General features: G+C 40.6%; 1 protein-coding gene across 1 annotated transcript in view; it reads right to left on the minus strand.

The window, feature by feature from the left end:
• Positions 1–12,971, minus strand: part of MINDY2 (MINDY lysine 48 deubiquitinase 2) — a 115,564-nt gene that overhangs the window by 73,140 nt on the left and 29,453 nt on the right. The window contains exon 3 of the mRNA XM_065412009.1: positions 8,728–8,792. Coding sequence (XP_065268081.1) covers positions 8,728–8,792 — 65 coding nt within the window. The remainder of the gene's footprint in view (positions 1–8,727; positions 8,793–12,971) is intronic.

Here is a 12,971-nt window from a genome sequence, read left to right on the forward strand (position 1 = left end):
ATATATGAATGTGGAAGTACACATCCTGCAGATTGAGGGCTACGTACCAGTCCCCAGGATCCAGGAAGGGGATGACGGAGGCCAGAGAGACCATGCGAAACTTGAGCTTTACCATGTACTGGTTCAGGCCTCACAGGTCCAGTGTGGGCCTGAGCCCTCCTTTGGCCTTCGGGATAAGGAAGCAGCAGGAGTAGAACCCCTTGTATCTGAACTCCACTGGCACCACTTCCACCACTCCTAGGCCAAGGAGCCGCCACACCTCCTGCTTGAGCAGGGCCTTATGACAGGGGTCCCTCAGGAGGAACAGGGATGGAGGATGGGTGGGTGGGGTAGAGGTAAACTGTAGGGTGTAGCCCCCAGAGATGGTATTGAGGACCCATCGGTCCAAGGTCAGCCGCGACCACTCCGGGAGAAAAGCACACCACCAGTTGGAGAAGGGAAGCTTTATTGCAGGTGGACCCCTAGTGTGAACTGGTAAGTCGCCCCCGGGCGTCCCGTCAAAACTGACGTTTTCCCGCCTGTTTGTCCTTGGAAGCCCCAGGTTGGGGGGCAGACTGGGACTGCCTCTGCGGGCGTTTCTTATAGTCCATTGACTTTTTATAAAGGGGGCTCATATTTAGAGTGGGTGGCCTGGGTCGGAGCCTGCTGCGGCTTAAACTTGGTCCTGGCTGGGGCCGGGACATAGAGACCAAGGGTCTTAAGAGTTGTGCGGGAATTTTTCAGGCCGTGCAATTTTACGTCTATTTCGCAAACAGAGCCTTGCCATCGAACGGAAGGTCCTGTAAGAAGTTCTGTGCCTCGCTGGACAGCCCAGAGAGCATGAGCCACGATGCCCTCCTCATGGACACTGTGGAGGCCTTAGACCTTGCAGCCATATCCGCGGCATCTGACGCTGCCTGAAGGGTCGCCCTTGCAGCCGCTGTACCCTCCTCCACCAGAGCCTTGAACTCCTTCTTGTCACGCTCTTGGAGAGAGTCCTTGAATTTGGGCAGAGAGCCGCACAAATTGAACACTGCATCTCTCTCTACACAATATTTTTCCAATAACTTCTAAATGACAAGATTTCTTGTAACCACAAATTGAACTCGTACCTCCCCAGGAGAGCTTGGTGGTTCACCACCCTTAACTGGAAACTCAAGGACGAATAAACCTCTCTCCCGAATAGGTCCAGTCTCCTTGAGTCTTTATTTTTCGGAGTAGGGGCTGGTTGGCCCTGCCTCTCCCTGGGGTTGACTGATTCGACCATCAGGGAGTTGGGGGCAAGGTGGGTGTACAGGTATTCATGCCGCTTGGTGGGCACGAAGTACTTCCATTCCGCTCTCTTAGAGATTGGGGGCAAGGAAGCCAGGGTTTGCCACAAGGCCTTCGAAATCTTTGCCACCCCTTCATGGAGTGGGAGGGCCACCCTGCCCGGTGCCCAAGAGGACGTTGAAGAAGGAGTCCGAGGGTTCCTCCACCTCCTTGTCTTGAAGCCACCCTTTTCAACAGTCCCTGGTGGGCCTTAGAGTCCTCCTGCGGAATAGGTGGAGGAGGGGCTATAATCGCCTCATCAGGGGAGGACGAGGATGGGGGTGCAGTACTCTGTGTACCCACTGGTGCTGGAGGTCCCACTACTTGGTTGCCCTCTGGGTGATGAATGCCCCACCGTCTCCTTCCTGGGAGGCTGAGATAGGGAGGCCGACGGTCTCTCCGAGGCTCCGGCCACCGAGCAAGCCACCACCGGGGGCTGCGTCAAGGGCCACGGGGCCCATTGGTACCACGGTGCTGGCCAAGGAGCCTGGTGCCACTGCACCTGGTGCCACTGCACCTGCTGTGTCACTGGTGGAGCAGGCTGTTAAGCCTGACTAAGCCTGTCCCATTGACTGAAAACTACGAAGGGAGGCCGGGCGTACGATCTGCTGCTGTCCCAGGACTGGGAGGAGCGGTGGCATTGGAAACGGTGCCGACCACAAGACCGTGATCCTGGCGTGGAGGAGTGGAAATACCGCCGGTAGCAGCTGCTCTGCGATCGGCTCCAAATGGGCAGATCTGCGACAGTGAGGTGCTGGCAATCGACACCAGGGACTGTGGGAGCAGTGCCGTGGTGGGGTCCTGGAGTGAGACAAAGAATGGGAACAGCGTCAATGCCTGTACCACAACGGGCTACGGTAGCCTCTCGGAGATGAGGACCTCCAGTGCCGTCTACCCCAGTCTTGACGGGGCACGCTCTCCTCGCGAGGTCTATGGTCCCTCAAGGTGGAGCAGTGCCTGGAACCCCTGCCAGTCGGTACCCAGCCAGACAACCTGGTGGGGGTTGACGGGGACTGGCGCGGACTGCACACGGGGAAGTCGCTGAGCGGCGAACGGCATCAGGAACATTCCCTAGACCGTCAACAGCGGTGACTGCGGAGATCCAAGTGGTGGCTTGCCTCTGGACCGGGGAGCCAATGGTGGCGGTGCTCCTGGTACCGGCACAGACATAACATCCCGGGCTGCTTGGTGCTGACTCGGAGCGGTGCACTGGTGTCGGGGGTCAATGCCGACTCCATCAGAATGGCTCAGAGCCAAATGTCCCTTTCCTTCTTGGTTTGAGGCTTGAAGGATCTGCAAATCTTGCAGCAATCGCTGAGGTGGGTTTCCTCCAGAAAGCGTAAACAGTCCGCATGCCGATCACTCACTGGCATCAGCCACCTGCAAGTGTCGCACGACTTAAAGCCTGGGGCATGCCCCAACCCAGACACACTAAACTAACACTAAACTAAACTACACTACTTTAACTACAGGTACTACTAACTATGAACGAACAAGAGTTCAAGAGGGAAGCTGCAGCCGTGCTGGAGCAGAGCAGTTCCGATGCACCTTCACTGGCAGCAGGAAGGAACTGAGGGTGGGGGGAAGTGCGCAGCGCCCCTTATACCGTGCCATAGAGGCACCACCCCAGGAGTCACTAGGGGCACTCCCCTACGGGTACTGCTAGGGGGAAAACTTCTGGGACCGTTGCATGTGGCGAGCACGCACACCTATTGTGGAATGCACATGAGCAATCACTCGAAGAATCATTCTTCTTTTTTTAGTATGCGTCAGTGTGGATCCCATAACAGATGACTGGCAAGCAGAACCCTCTTCAGGATGGTGGGAATGAGATGCTTCAATTGCATCAGTTGAATAGTGACTGGAGTACCACTCTTGCAAATCTGGCCTCTTATTAGTCCAATGCATAATGTTGGACAAACATGAATGGCTGCTCCACATAGCAGCCTTGCAGTTTTCAGATATCAGCACATTTCAGAAACAGGCCAAGGATGCCACTTGGGTTCTGATGGCATGACCCTTAATAGTCAGACAGAGAAGTACATCAGCCAGTGGGCAGCACAGTGAGATATGGGTACCCATTTGAAAGTCTGATGAAATGCCTTGACCATTGGAGCAGCCAACTATAGACATGGGGACAATCTAAAAGATGTTGTCCTGTTGATGCAATATTGAAGAGCTCTGGATACGTCTAGGGTATGGATCGTCTTCTCCCCTTGTGTGGAATGTGGCTTCGGAAGACACGGGCAAATTGAAATCAGAAAACGCCTTGGGAATTAATTTTTTGCACAAGGTCTCAGTACGACTGGCTTTATGAAACAAGATGAAAGAAGTTTCCACTGAGTGCCTGAAACTTGCTCACTCTTCTGGCTAAGGTAATGGTCACCATAAAGACAGCTTTGAGTGGCAGATGGAGTCCTAAAGGTTTAGGAGGCCAATGTTGAAGCCCCATGCTTGAGCAGGTTCTCTAATCAGTGGGTAAAGGCATCAGACAATCACAAGAAGGACAGGGTTTAAACCCAGTTTGATTCTAGTACACCACTACAAACAGTCGGTGTGAAGCATTTCACCCCACTGTATAAAGTGGTGTGCAGGAGGATCTTCCCCTTCTTGACCTTTTCCTTTTTGGGGAGAGGAGAATGCCCATTTAAACAAATTTTTAATAGAAATATCAAAATAAAGAAAGTGAAGAGAGATTTCTTGAGAAATTAAGAGTTTTGAAACCTAGAAAAAAAAGGAACGGGTCAAATACAGTCCAAGCTCTACCTTGCTGCCATGGGAGGTGAGAAGGAACTTAAGGAGGGTTGCAGCCACTCCACACGAAAGCACAAAGAGGCAGAGGAAGCATGCACAGCCCTGAAGGATGCTACTATTCAAGCGATTATGAGCTCTCACATGAGCCATGTGCAAACCTACAGTGGAGTCCAGAGATATGAGACACATACTTATAAAACTACAAATTCTTCAGTTAAATGTGGCATCTCATCCTTTTTTATTTGCTTTTTAAAAGAACCACACACTGAGAACAAGAGAAATGCAAAATATAGTACTTGCTGTCATTAGGTTGACAAGCAGATAGTTTCAATTAATTAAATCCTCCCAATATATTCCCAAACAACAACAAAAATCTATGTAGTCTCATTTTAACTCTATTTTAACGTATCAGTTATGTAAGAGTAAAAACACATTACAAAGATGCTGTAGCCACCACAAAAACAGATATTACACACCCAAAAAATGCAGAGATAAGGGTTACATTAAGAAATTCAAATCAGTTCAAGTAAGAAAATGTACAGTAAAGACACCCAGACAATCTTTTCTCTACACTGTAGTGACACCATACAGTAACCACACAATTATGATTAGTGCATAATTGTGTTTCCAGTTTATATAAAACTGATTTTTAATAACAATATATATTTTCTCTCAAGGCATAATGCATTCCTAGAAATACAATACCTCACCAGAGCACTATGAAATATTTGCTGAGAAAGTGGATGAAACAACTAGGTCGCCATAAGAATGGCTGTGTTTGCTACTCCACAAAGTGAGCACTAATAAGATTAGAAAATACTGGATAAATATGACTATTTATATATTTATAAAGCAATTTGGCATGGAAGTTAAAATATACCTACACTAGCCTCTTTAATGATGTAAAGGAACATACCAAAAAAAAATATTGTATGACAATTACATGTAAACTCATCCAGTTGGGTAAAGAGAGGCCAGAGAGGCTGCACTTTAAATGGGTAGCTAATTTTCTTCAACCTTATTCCAGTACACTGCATCTCTCTCTACACAATATTTTTCCAATAACTTCTAAATCACAAGATTTCTTGTAACCATTGATAACTTAGCACTCACTTGGACACATGAAACATTATATGTCAGTTACTCCAATCAAAGTTTATAACACAAAATAAATCATTTTGGATAATTTTGAAAGACTATGCTCCATGTCAATTTCAGTTTCCACAATACCACTCCACTTGCTGTTTCCAGCACAACAAATACAAGAAGTATGCGTATATCCTCCCAAACCAAATAAGGAGATCCAGTAATAAAAAGTAAACAGTTCCATTTCAAACTCTAATCATTTACTCCCAATGAAATTCCCCCACCTCTCCTTTAAAAATGTTATGCACAGGGAATAAGCTATGAACACATGTAGATGGAGCTGAAAAAATTCACTCACTGGAGGCAAGTAGGAAGGTTTGCAAGCTACTTGGGGGCATATGTTAGCAGTTTCTACAAAAAGTAAGCTTTTAATTAAAAAAAACAACCCTCTTTTTCTGTTCTTTATGGTACTAGAGTAAATATTCCAAAATGCAAACCAACTCAGCATTGTCTTCCCTAATCTGCAGTCAGTTCCAGTGCCTTTGCACAGCATTACCAAGCACCGGCAGAGTATTTAGACTCAGGTCTGTTTCACTGCTTCTATTCAGAACCTGTGGGAAGCAATGAAACTCCGGAATCATATCTAATTTACGTGGATGTAGAGAAAGCAATAAAGCATAGAAGCAGGCACTTCACAGAGGAGACAGACTCAAAAAGTGGTCTAGAGGTAGATAAAGGAGAACACTTCTTCACACCACCCTACCCAGCAGCCAAGAAGCTCTAGGTGAGAAGTCGAACAGTGGAGACCTGATGCCCACACCCCACAGGAGCCAGGAAGCTGAGGAGAGGAGTACAGTAACAAAAGCTTCTGTCCTTCACAGCAGTCAGGAGGCTCTGGGATGGGTAGGAAAGACATAAGCATTGCCTTACCAGATCATTGGTCAATCTAATCTTGTATCCTATCTCCAACAGTAGCCAATACCTGCTGCTTCAGACGAACATGCAAGAAATACTGCAGTAAACAGTCATGGAATAGCCTACTCATAGGGAAAGTTTCTTCCACTGTAATTCTAGATGTTTCCATTATCAATATATCATGAATGTCAACCTTTTTCTGAACTCTGCAAAGCTCTTGGTCTCATTGTGGCAATCAGTTCCACAGGCTAATTGTGTGTTTTATTAAAAACTGTTTCCTTATTAGTTTGAAATGTGTTGCTAATTGGTTCATTAAAGGTCCACTTTCCTTATATTAGGAGAAAAGTGGAACAGAAGTACCCAACCTATCTTCTCTATATACTGTTCATTATTTTGTGTATCATGTTCTTTCTACTGGAAAGTAACAGCACAGATCCCCTTCATCTTTTATACCTAACGCTGATTAGTAGGTGCATCTTGTAAATTTATCAAGGTCTGTAATAGGAAATATTTCTGCATAATCTCAATGTTTTGTCCTGATCGTTTAAGGCAATACAAGTGATTAAAATCATGTTTTAAGATTTTAAAGTCTTAGTTCCTTGAGAAGAAGCAATTTAACAATCCAATACCAACAACTGTAGCAACACAAAGGCTCATCATTTTTGTGCATTGTAGCAAGGTCTGCATGGCACGTTAGTGCACCTCTTCTTGAAAAGTCAGGCACCTCTCCCTGAAAAGTCAGGAGCAATAATCAGTTTCCTTAGTTTTAGGATTCTTAATTTATTTTCCCAAACACTTTTAATCTAAAGGATTTATTTTCAAGATATGAAGTGAAATTTGTTTGTGAATGATGCTGCATTAACAGCACTAGAAACTGAAGTCCCTGACTAATCTAATCTATGTAGCTTGTCTGATTTGTAGACGTGCAACCTCTAGTGCACTGCCATGCATTTTTTCTGACTAACATGTCAATACAGGAATAAAGACCCTACACGTCAAATTATGCCTTAGCTTGTGCAAGCCCTTTGTCTCCAAATTGTGACTTCAGTTATATCTGTGTAATGCTCAGCTTATTAGTGGGGATGATGTATGAACCAAGGAACATCCACCTTGACTTCAGATACCAAGTTGAAATTGTGAACTCATGTTCCTAGACATTTGCCTTCCAACCACCCACAAGTGACTCAAGACACCTTTTAAAGAAAAACTGCTTACATCAGTCACTGTTGGCACTTACATAAGCTCGTATACAAGCTTTCATGATGTCACTTTGCCTTTTTAGTATTTAAAATGGAGCGAGAAAACCCAGTTAGGTATACATTTATAACAAATAACCTATAAGATTACAACAAACAAAACATAAAAGAAAAATATTTCTTTCCACTCCTCTCCCATTTCATTTACTTTGTGGTCAGAGTCACAGTTTTATTGATGGTACACATCTTTCTCCAGATCCTACAAGAGAATGTTTACCAGTATCACAAGCATCAAATCTCAAAGTGAAAATGATTCAGACAGAAGTGTGCTGTGAAACAAAAGTGAGGAATGAGCTGAGCATCCTGGGTGGTGTTGCTGTCAGTCACTTCTTGAACATCAACAGGAAGCAGAAAAAGTTGCTCATTTTAAAAAGGACTTTAAAAAATTCAGAATGCATTATTGGTGCTATATCAAAGAATACATTTTCAAAAACTTCATGCAGATCATGTCCTTTTAATTTGGGTATGTATAGTGATTTTTGGTTTTAGTAAGAAAATTACTATTTGCATGCACCCCAATTGGCTCTACAGGGCAGTTTTTTAAAAAATTAATGTTTATAGTGACTCATCCCAAAAGGCTCCGAAAGCTCTTTTCAAACATATATGTAGGATCACGCACCTCAGATTAAATGCGGCAGTCACTCTATACTAGCAGTACCCGCAACGGATTTGTTATTAAAAATACATACATGGGAGAGACACCTTTACCTCAGTTATATTTAAAAATGGAATAAGTATATTACTGTTACTAGATCAACTACTATATCCTCAATTCAAGTTAGAAGAAATAGCTATAAAACACTTCCAAGAATTCTTAAGACTTTCTGTACTACTTCTGTGATCTGGTTACAGCAGCATCTACAGATAACTTTGAAGTGATTAAATTTTCTATTCCTATCTGAATAGGGTAGGCTAATCTGAAAAGCATGGTTTTCAGTTATCACAGATTTCAGAATAAGTACCTACTACCAGTACTCCAGGGACATCTGAACTGAAAATATGAACTACTTTAAAATAAGTACAATGGAGTCTGTCATTATACTTGCTGCAGATAAAGAAACTCATTTTGCCATGGCTGATATAACAGCATGCAAAGACATTTTATTTTCTTTGCTAGCAGAGAGGGAAAGATTTAGAAGTCAGATTGAACACTAAACCCAAGGCCAATCTGTTGTTATAAACAAGAAAAAACTGTTGTCTCTTTTCAAGAAAGTGATTCGTATAGCAATAACTAATCTTCTCTACTTTAGGAGAGACTGTAAAACTAAATTTGATACTGAATAAATAAGAACAAAGGCTCTATTTTCCATACATTGGTGGATTTTACAAATTCTCAACAAAAGTAATTTAGTGAAAAATAATAAAAAAAAATGCTTTAGTTCATTACTGAAAAACAAACAATTGCTTTTTAGAAACTGTTTCTTACCTGCTCGTAATTTAGACGTTGAATTTCAGAAATCTCTTTTGGTTTTGCATCAAGAATATAGTCTCCTTAAAAAAAAAAAAAAAAAAATTTCAAGTTATAGTTTATTCCACAACTCAAAGCTTTAGATGTACTCTTTAAAAGTTGTCTATCTTCCTGAAGCTCTTTGACAAAATGGTGGCATCTTTAAGTAACCGTCTTTAAGAAACTTACCATTGGAACAACTTCCCCAGGGTCATAGTGGATTCTCCATCACTGACATTTTTAAGGCAAGATTGGATGTTTTTGTAAAGATATGAACTAGGAATTATTTGGGGGAAGTTCTATGACCCGTGTTACATATGACGTCAGTGATACCTTCTGAACATCTATGAATTTAAGTTTACTAATGAACTGATGAGAGCCCACTTCCTCAGAACTTTAATCATAATTGTTAGAGAAAAAGTTAAAACACAGTCTTATCAGAAGTGAAACCCAAATGATAGATAAACATTTCAGTTAGGCATGTAGCTACTCTATTTGCTGACTTTTTTTTTTTTTTTGCGCAAGTAGTCATTTATTCCTAGAGTTTGACAAAATATTGTTTGCAATGTTCTTTCAGTGTTTCATGAATTAATTTTTATTGGGTCCAAGATTTGCTGTTTTCTGTACCATTTTCAATGGGTCATGATGAGAGTTAAATATTAATTAATTTATCTTATGCCTTTATCCAAGGCAACAGGATTATTAAAATACAGTATGTTATATATACAAAGTTATACAGACACAAACTTGCTATTCTTACATCACACAAAAATATCCACTCCCTATTTGTATATATTTACATACGTGCTTGTAAAAATCTGGTTATATTGTTTGAATGTCTTTTAATTGTCTATTAATTTCCCATTTTTATATTTAACTTTTATAAAATATTCAATTCTTTGTTTTTATGCAGTACACTTGGTTTCTGTTCAAAATGTGTTTTTTCCCCTAGAGACACATACAGAAGTGAACGTTACAATTCTTCTTGCACAGCAAAATATTCCTCTTGCAATCGCAGACCAACTGAGCCCCCTGTTTAAAGAGATCTTTCCTGACAGCCAGATTGCTCATTCAGACCAAACCTTGGACTAGATGGGACACAGCCTTCTATTATCCAAGTGAAGCTGGCAAATCTCAAGTCATATTTCAAGTTTAAGCCACTAAAAGAAATAGTAACAGCAGCAAAGTGGCCACATGGTAGTATAACAAAGTACATGAATAAAATCAGACACCAAATTAGAAACCAATATAGATATTAAAAGAAACGTGAAATCTGAATCCTTTATGTTTTGTTAGCTTCAGATTAAATACATGTAAAAATAAAGTAATTAAACTGAATTTAATTAAAGTATAGTTTGGTTGTGTTTTATTTTAATTTCATTTTAATTTATTTTGCATTTATTTTGGAATCTGATTATTTAGGCTTGCTGTAAATGTAATATGAGCAATTATATCGAAATCAAATGACACTGAAAAGTAGGGCTGTCCATTAATCAGTTAACTCACACGATTAACTTAAAAAAATTAATCGCTATATTAAAAATTAATTGCAATTAATCGCACTTATAACACTAAAATACTAATTGTGGATGTTTTTCTACATTTTCAATATTGATTTCAATTATAATAGAATACAAAATGCACTGTGCTCACTTTATATTATTTTTGATTACAAATATATGCACTGTAAAAATGATAAAAATAGTATTTTTCATTTCACCTCATACAAGTACTGAAGTGCCATCTCTTTATCGTGAAAGTGTAATTTACAAATGCAGATATTTTTGGTTACATAACTGCACTCTAAAACAAAACAGTTTAAAACCTTAGAGCCTACAAGTCCACTCAGTCCTACTTCTTATTCTGTCAATCGCTAAGACAAACAAGTTTGTTTACATTGATGGGAGATACTGCTGCCTACTTCTTGTTTACAATGTCACCTGAAAGTGATAACAGGTGTTCGCATGGCACTGTTGTAGCCAGCGTTGCAGGGTATTTACGTGCCAAATGCGCTAAAGGTTCATATGTCCCTTCCATGCTTCGGCCACCATTCCAGAGGACATGTTTCCATGCTGCTGATGTTAGTTAAAAAAAATAATGCATCAATTAAATTTGTGACTGTACTCCTTGGGGGGAGAATTGTATGTCCCCTGCTCTGTTTACCTGCATTCTGCATATATTTCATGTTATAGCAGTCTCAGATGATGACCCAGCACATGTTTGTTTTAAGAACACTTTTACAGCAGATTTGACAAAACGCAAAGATGGTACCGATGTGAGATTTCTAAAAATAGCTATAGCACTCAACCCCAGGTTTCAGAATCTGAAGTGCTGTCCAAAATCTGAGAGGGATGAGGTGTGGAGCATGCTTTTAGAAGTCTTAAAAGAGCAACACTGTGATGTAGAAACTACAGAATCCAAACCACCAAAAAAGAAAATCAACCTTCTGCTGGTGGCATCTGATTCAGATGACGAAAAATGAACAGGCGTCAGTCTGCACTACTTTGGATCGTTATCAAACAGAACCCATCATCAGCATAGAAGCAGGTCCTCTGGAATGGTGGTTGAAGCATGAAGGGACATATGAACCGTTAGCACGTACCTTACAATGCCGGCTACAACAGTGCCATGCGAACACCTGTTATCACTTTCAGGTGACACTGTAAACAAGAAACAGGCAGCAGTATCTCCTGTCAATGTAAACAAACTTGTTTGTCTTAGCAATTGACAGAATAAGAAGTAGCACTGAGTGGACTTGTAGGCTCTAAAGTTTTACACTGTTTTGTTTTAGAGTGTAGTTACGTAACCAAAAAAAAAATCACATTTGTAAATTACACTTTCACAATAACGAGATGCCACTTCAGTACTTGTATGAGGTGAAATGAAAAATACTATTTCTTTTATCATTTTTTACAGTGCATATATTTGTAATAAAAATAATAATATAAAGTGACCACTGTGCACTTTGTATTCTGTGTTGTAATTGAAATTAATATATTTGAAAATGTAGTAAACATCCAAAAATATTTAAAATAAATGGTATTGTATTGTTGTTTAACAGAGCGATTAATCTTTTTAATCACTTGACAGCCTTACTGAAAAGTGTTTTTCAAATGGATGATCACTATGAGAAGGTGATATGGAAAATAAACACATTGTTGTATTGATAAAACAGTTCTCTTTTTTGTTAGGTTTATATAAAAACAGTTTATTTTTGAATACTTCTCCTATACTGTCCACTGACTGTGTGCCTAAACCAGGGGTTGTTAATTCAGGTCCTCAGGGATCTCCCACCATCCAGATTTTTGTTTCAGACAGCAAATAATTGTTTTTATTAAAATCCATTAATTTGTGTTGCATATAGAATGCTCACGTGCCCTGGACATTTTTATGAATTAGGACATTTAAGTGTTTTATATGCAATATTAAGCAGTGTATATTTAAAACAAACTATTAAGTGCCAGTTGGATTAAAACCCTGGACTATTGGCTGTCACCAAGGACCAAAGTTGATCTAACACACCAGCTGGGAAAATCTCACTCTTTGGAGCTGTAAATCTCACTCTTAAGGGCAGCCAACCCTCGGCATCTCTGTTAGCTATTAGTTTATCAAAGAGAACAGAAACTCCTAAAACATTTGCCTAGACTTCGATTTTTAAAATGTGATGAAATAATATAGAGCAATGCCCTCACAGCACAGATGATCATAACCCCAGACAAATACATTCTTTAACAAAGATAATGAGAGATCTTGAATCAATACCCAAATTGTTGTTTGGCATGAGTTACAGACCCTTTGAAACAATAAATCTGTAGATGCTTTGATAGAACATAGCAGTATCTGCTTTATAGGTTAGATTAAAACATGGTCAGACAAAATATGGATTGCTTTGAAAATTAGTATGGATTTGGTTTCAAATAGTTGTAGAATTTGACTAATGCATCCAGATCTAATAAGCTATTTAATTTGTGTATAATACACTAATCAAAGTATATAAAAATTGAGGATATTGGCAGCAGCCAACTGGCTAGGAGTATTGCAAAGAGCCAACTCCTTTCCCCATGAGCAGTATAATCTTCCGTCTCTTGGGAGTAGGAGAGGTGTGGGGATCAACCAGACCAAAGGCTCTTGTCCCATCCCATTACACTTATATATATATATATATATATATATATATATATATATATATATATATATATATATATATATATATATACATACAT

The sequence above is a fragment of the Emys orbicularis genome, chromosome 10 (assembly GCF_028017835.1).
Source record: "Emys orbicularis isolate rEmyOrb1 chromosome 10, rEmyOrb1.hap1, whole genome shotgun sequence".
NCBI lineage: Eukaryota > Metazoa > Chordata > Testudines > Emydidae > Emys > Emys orbicularis.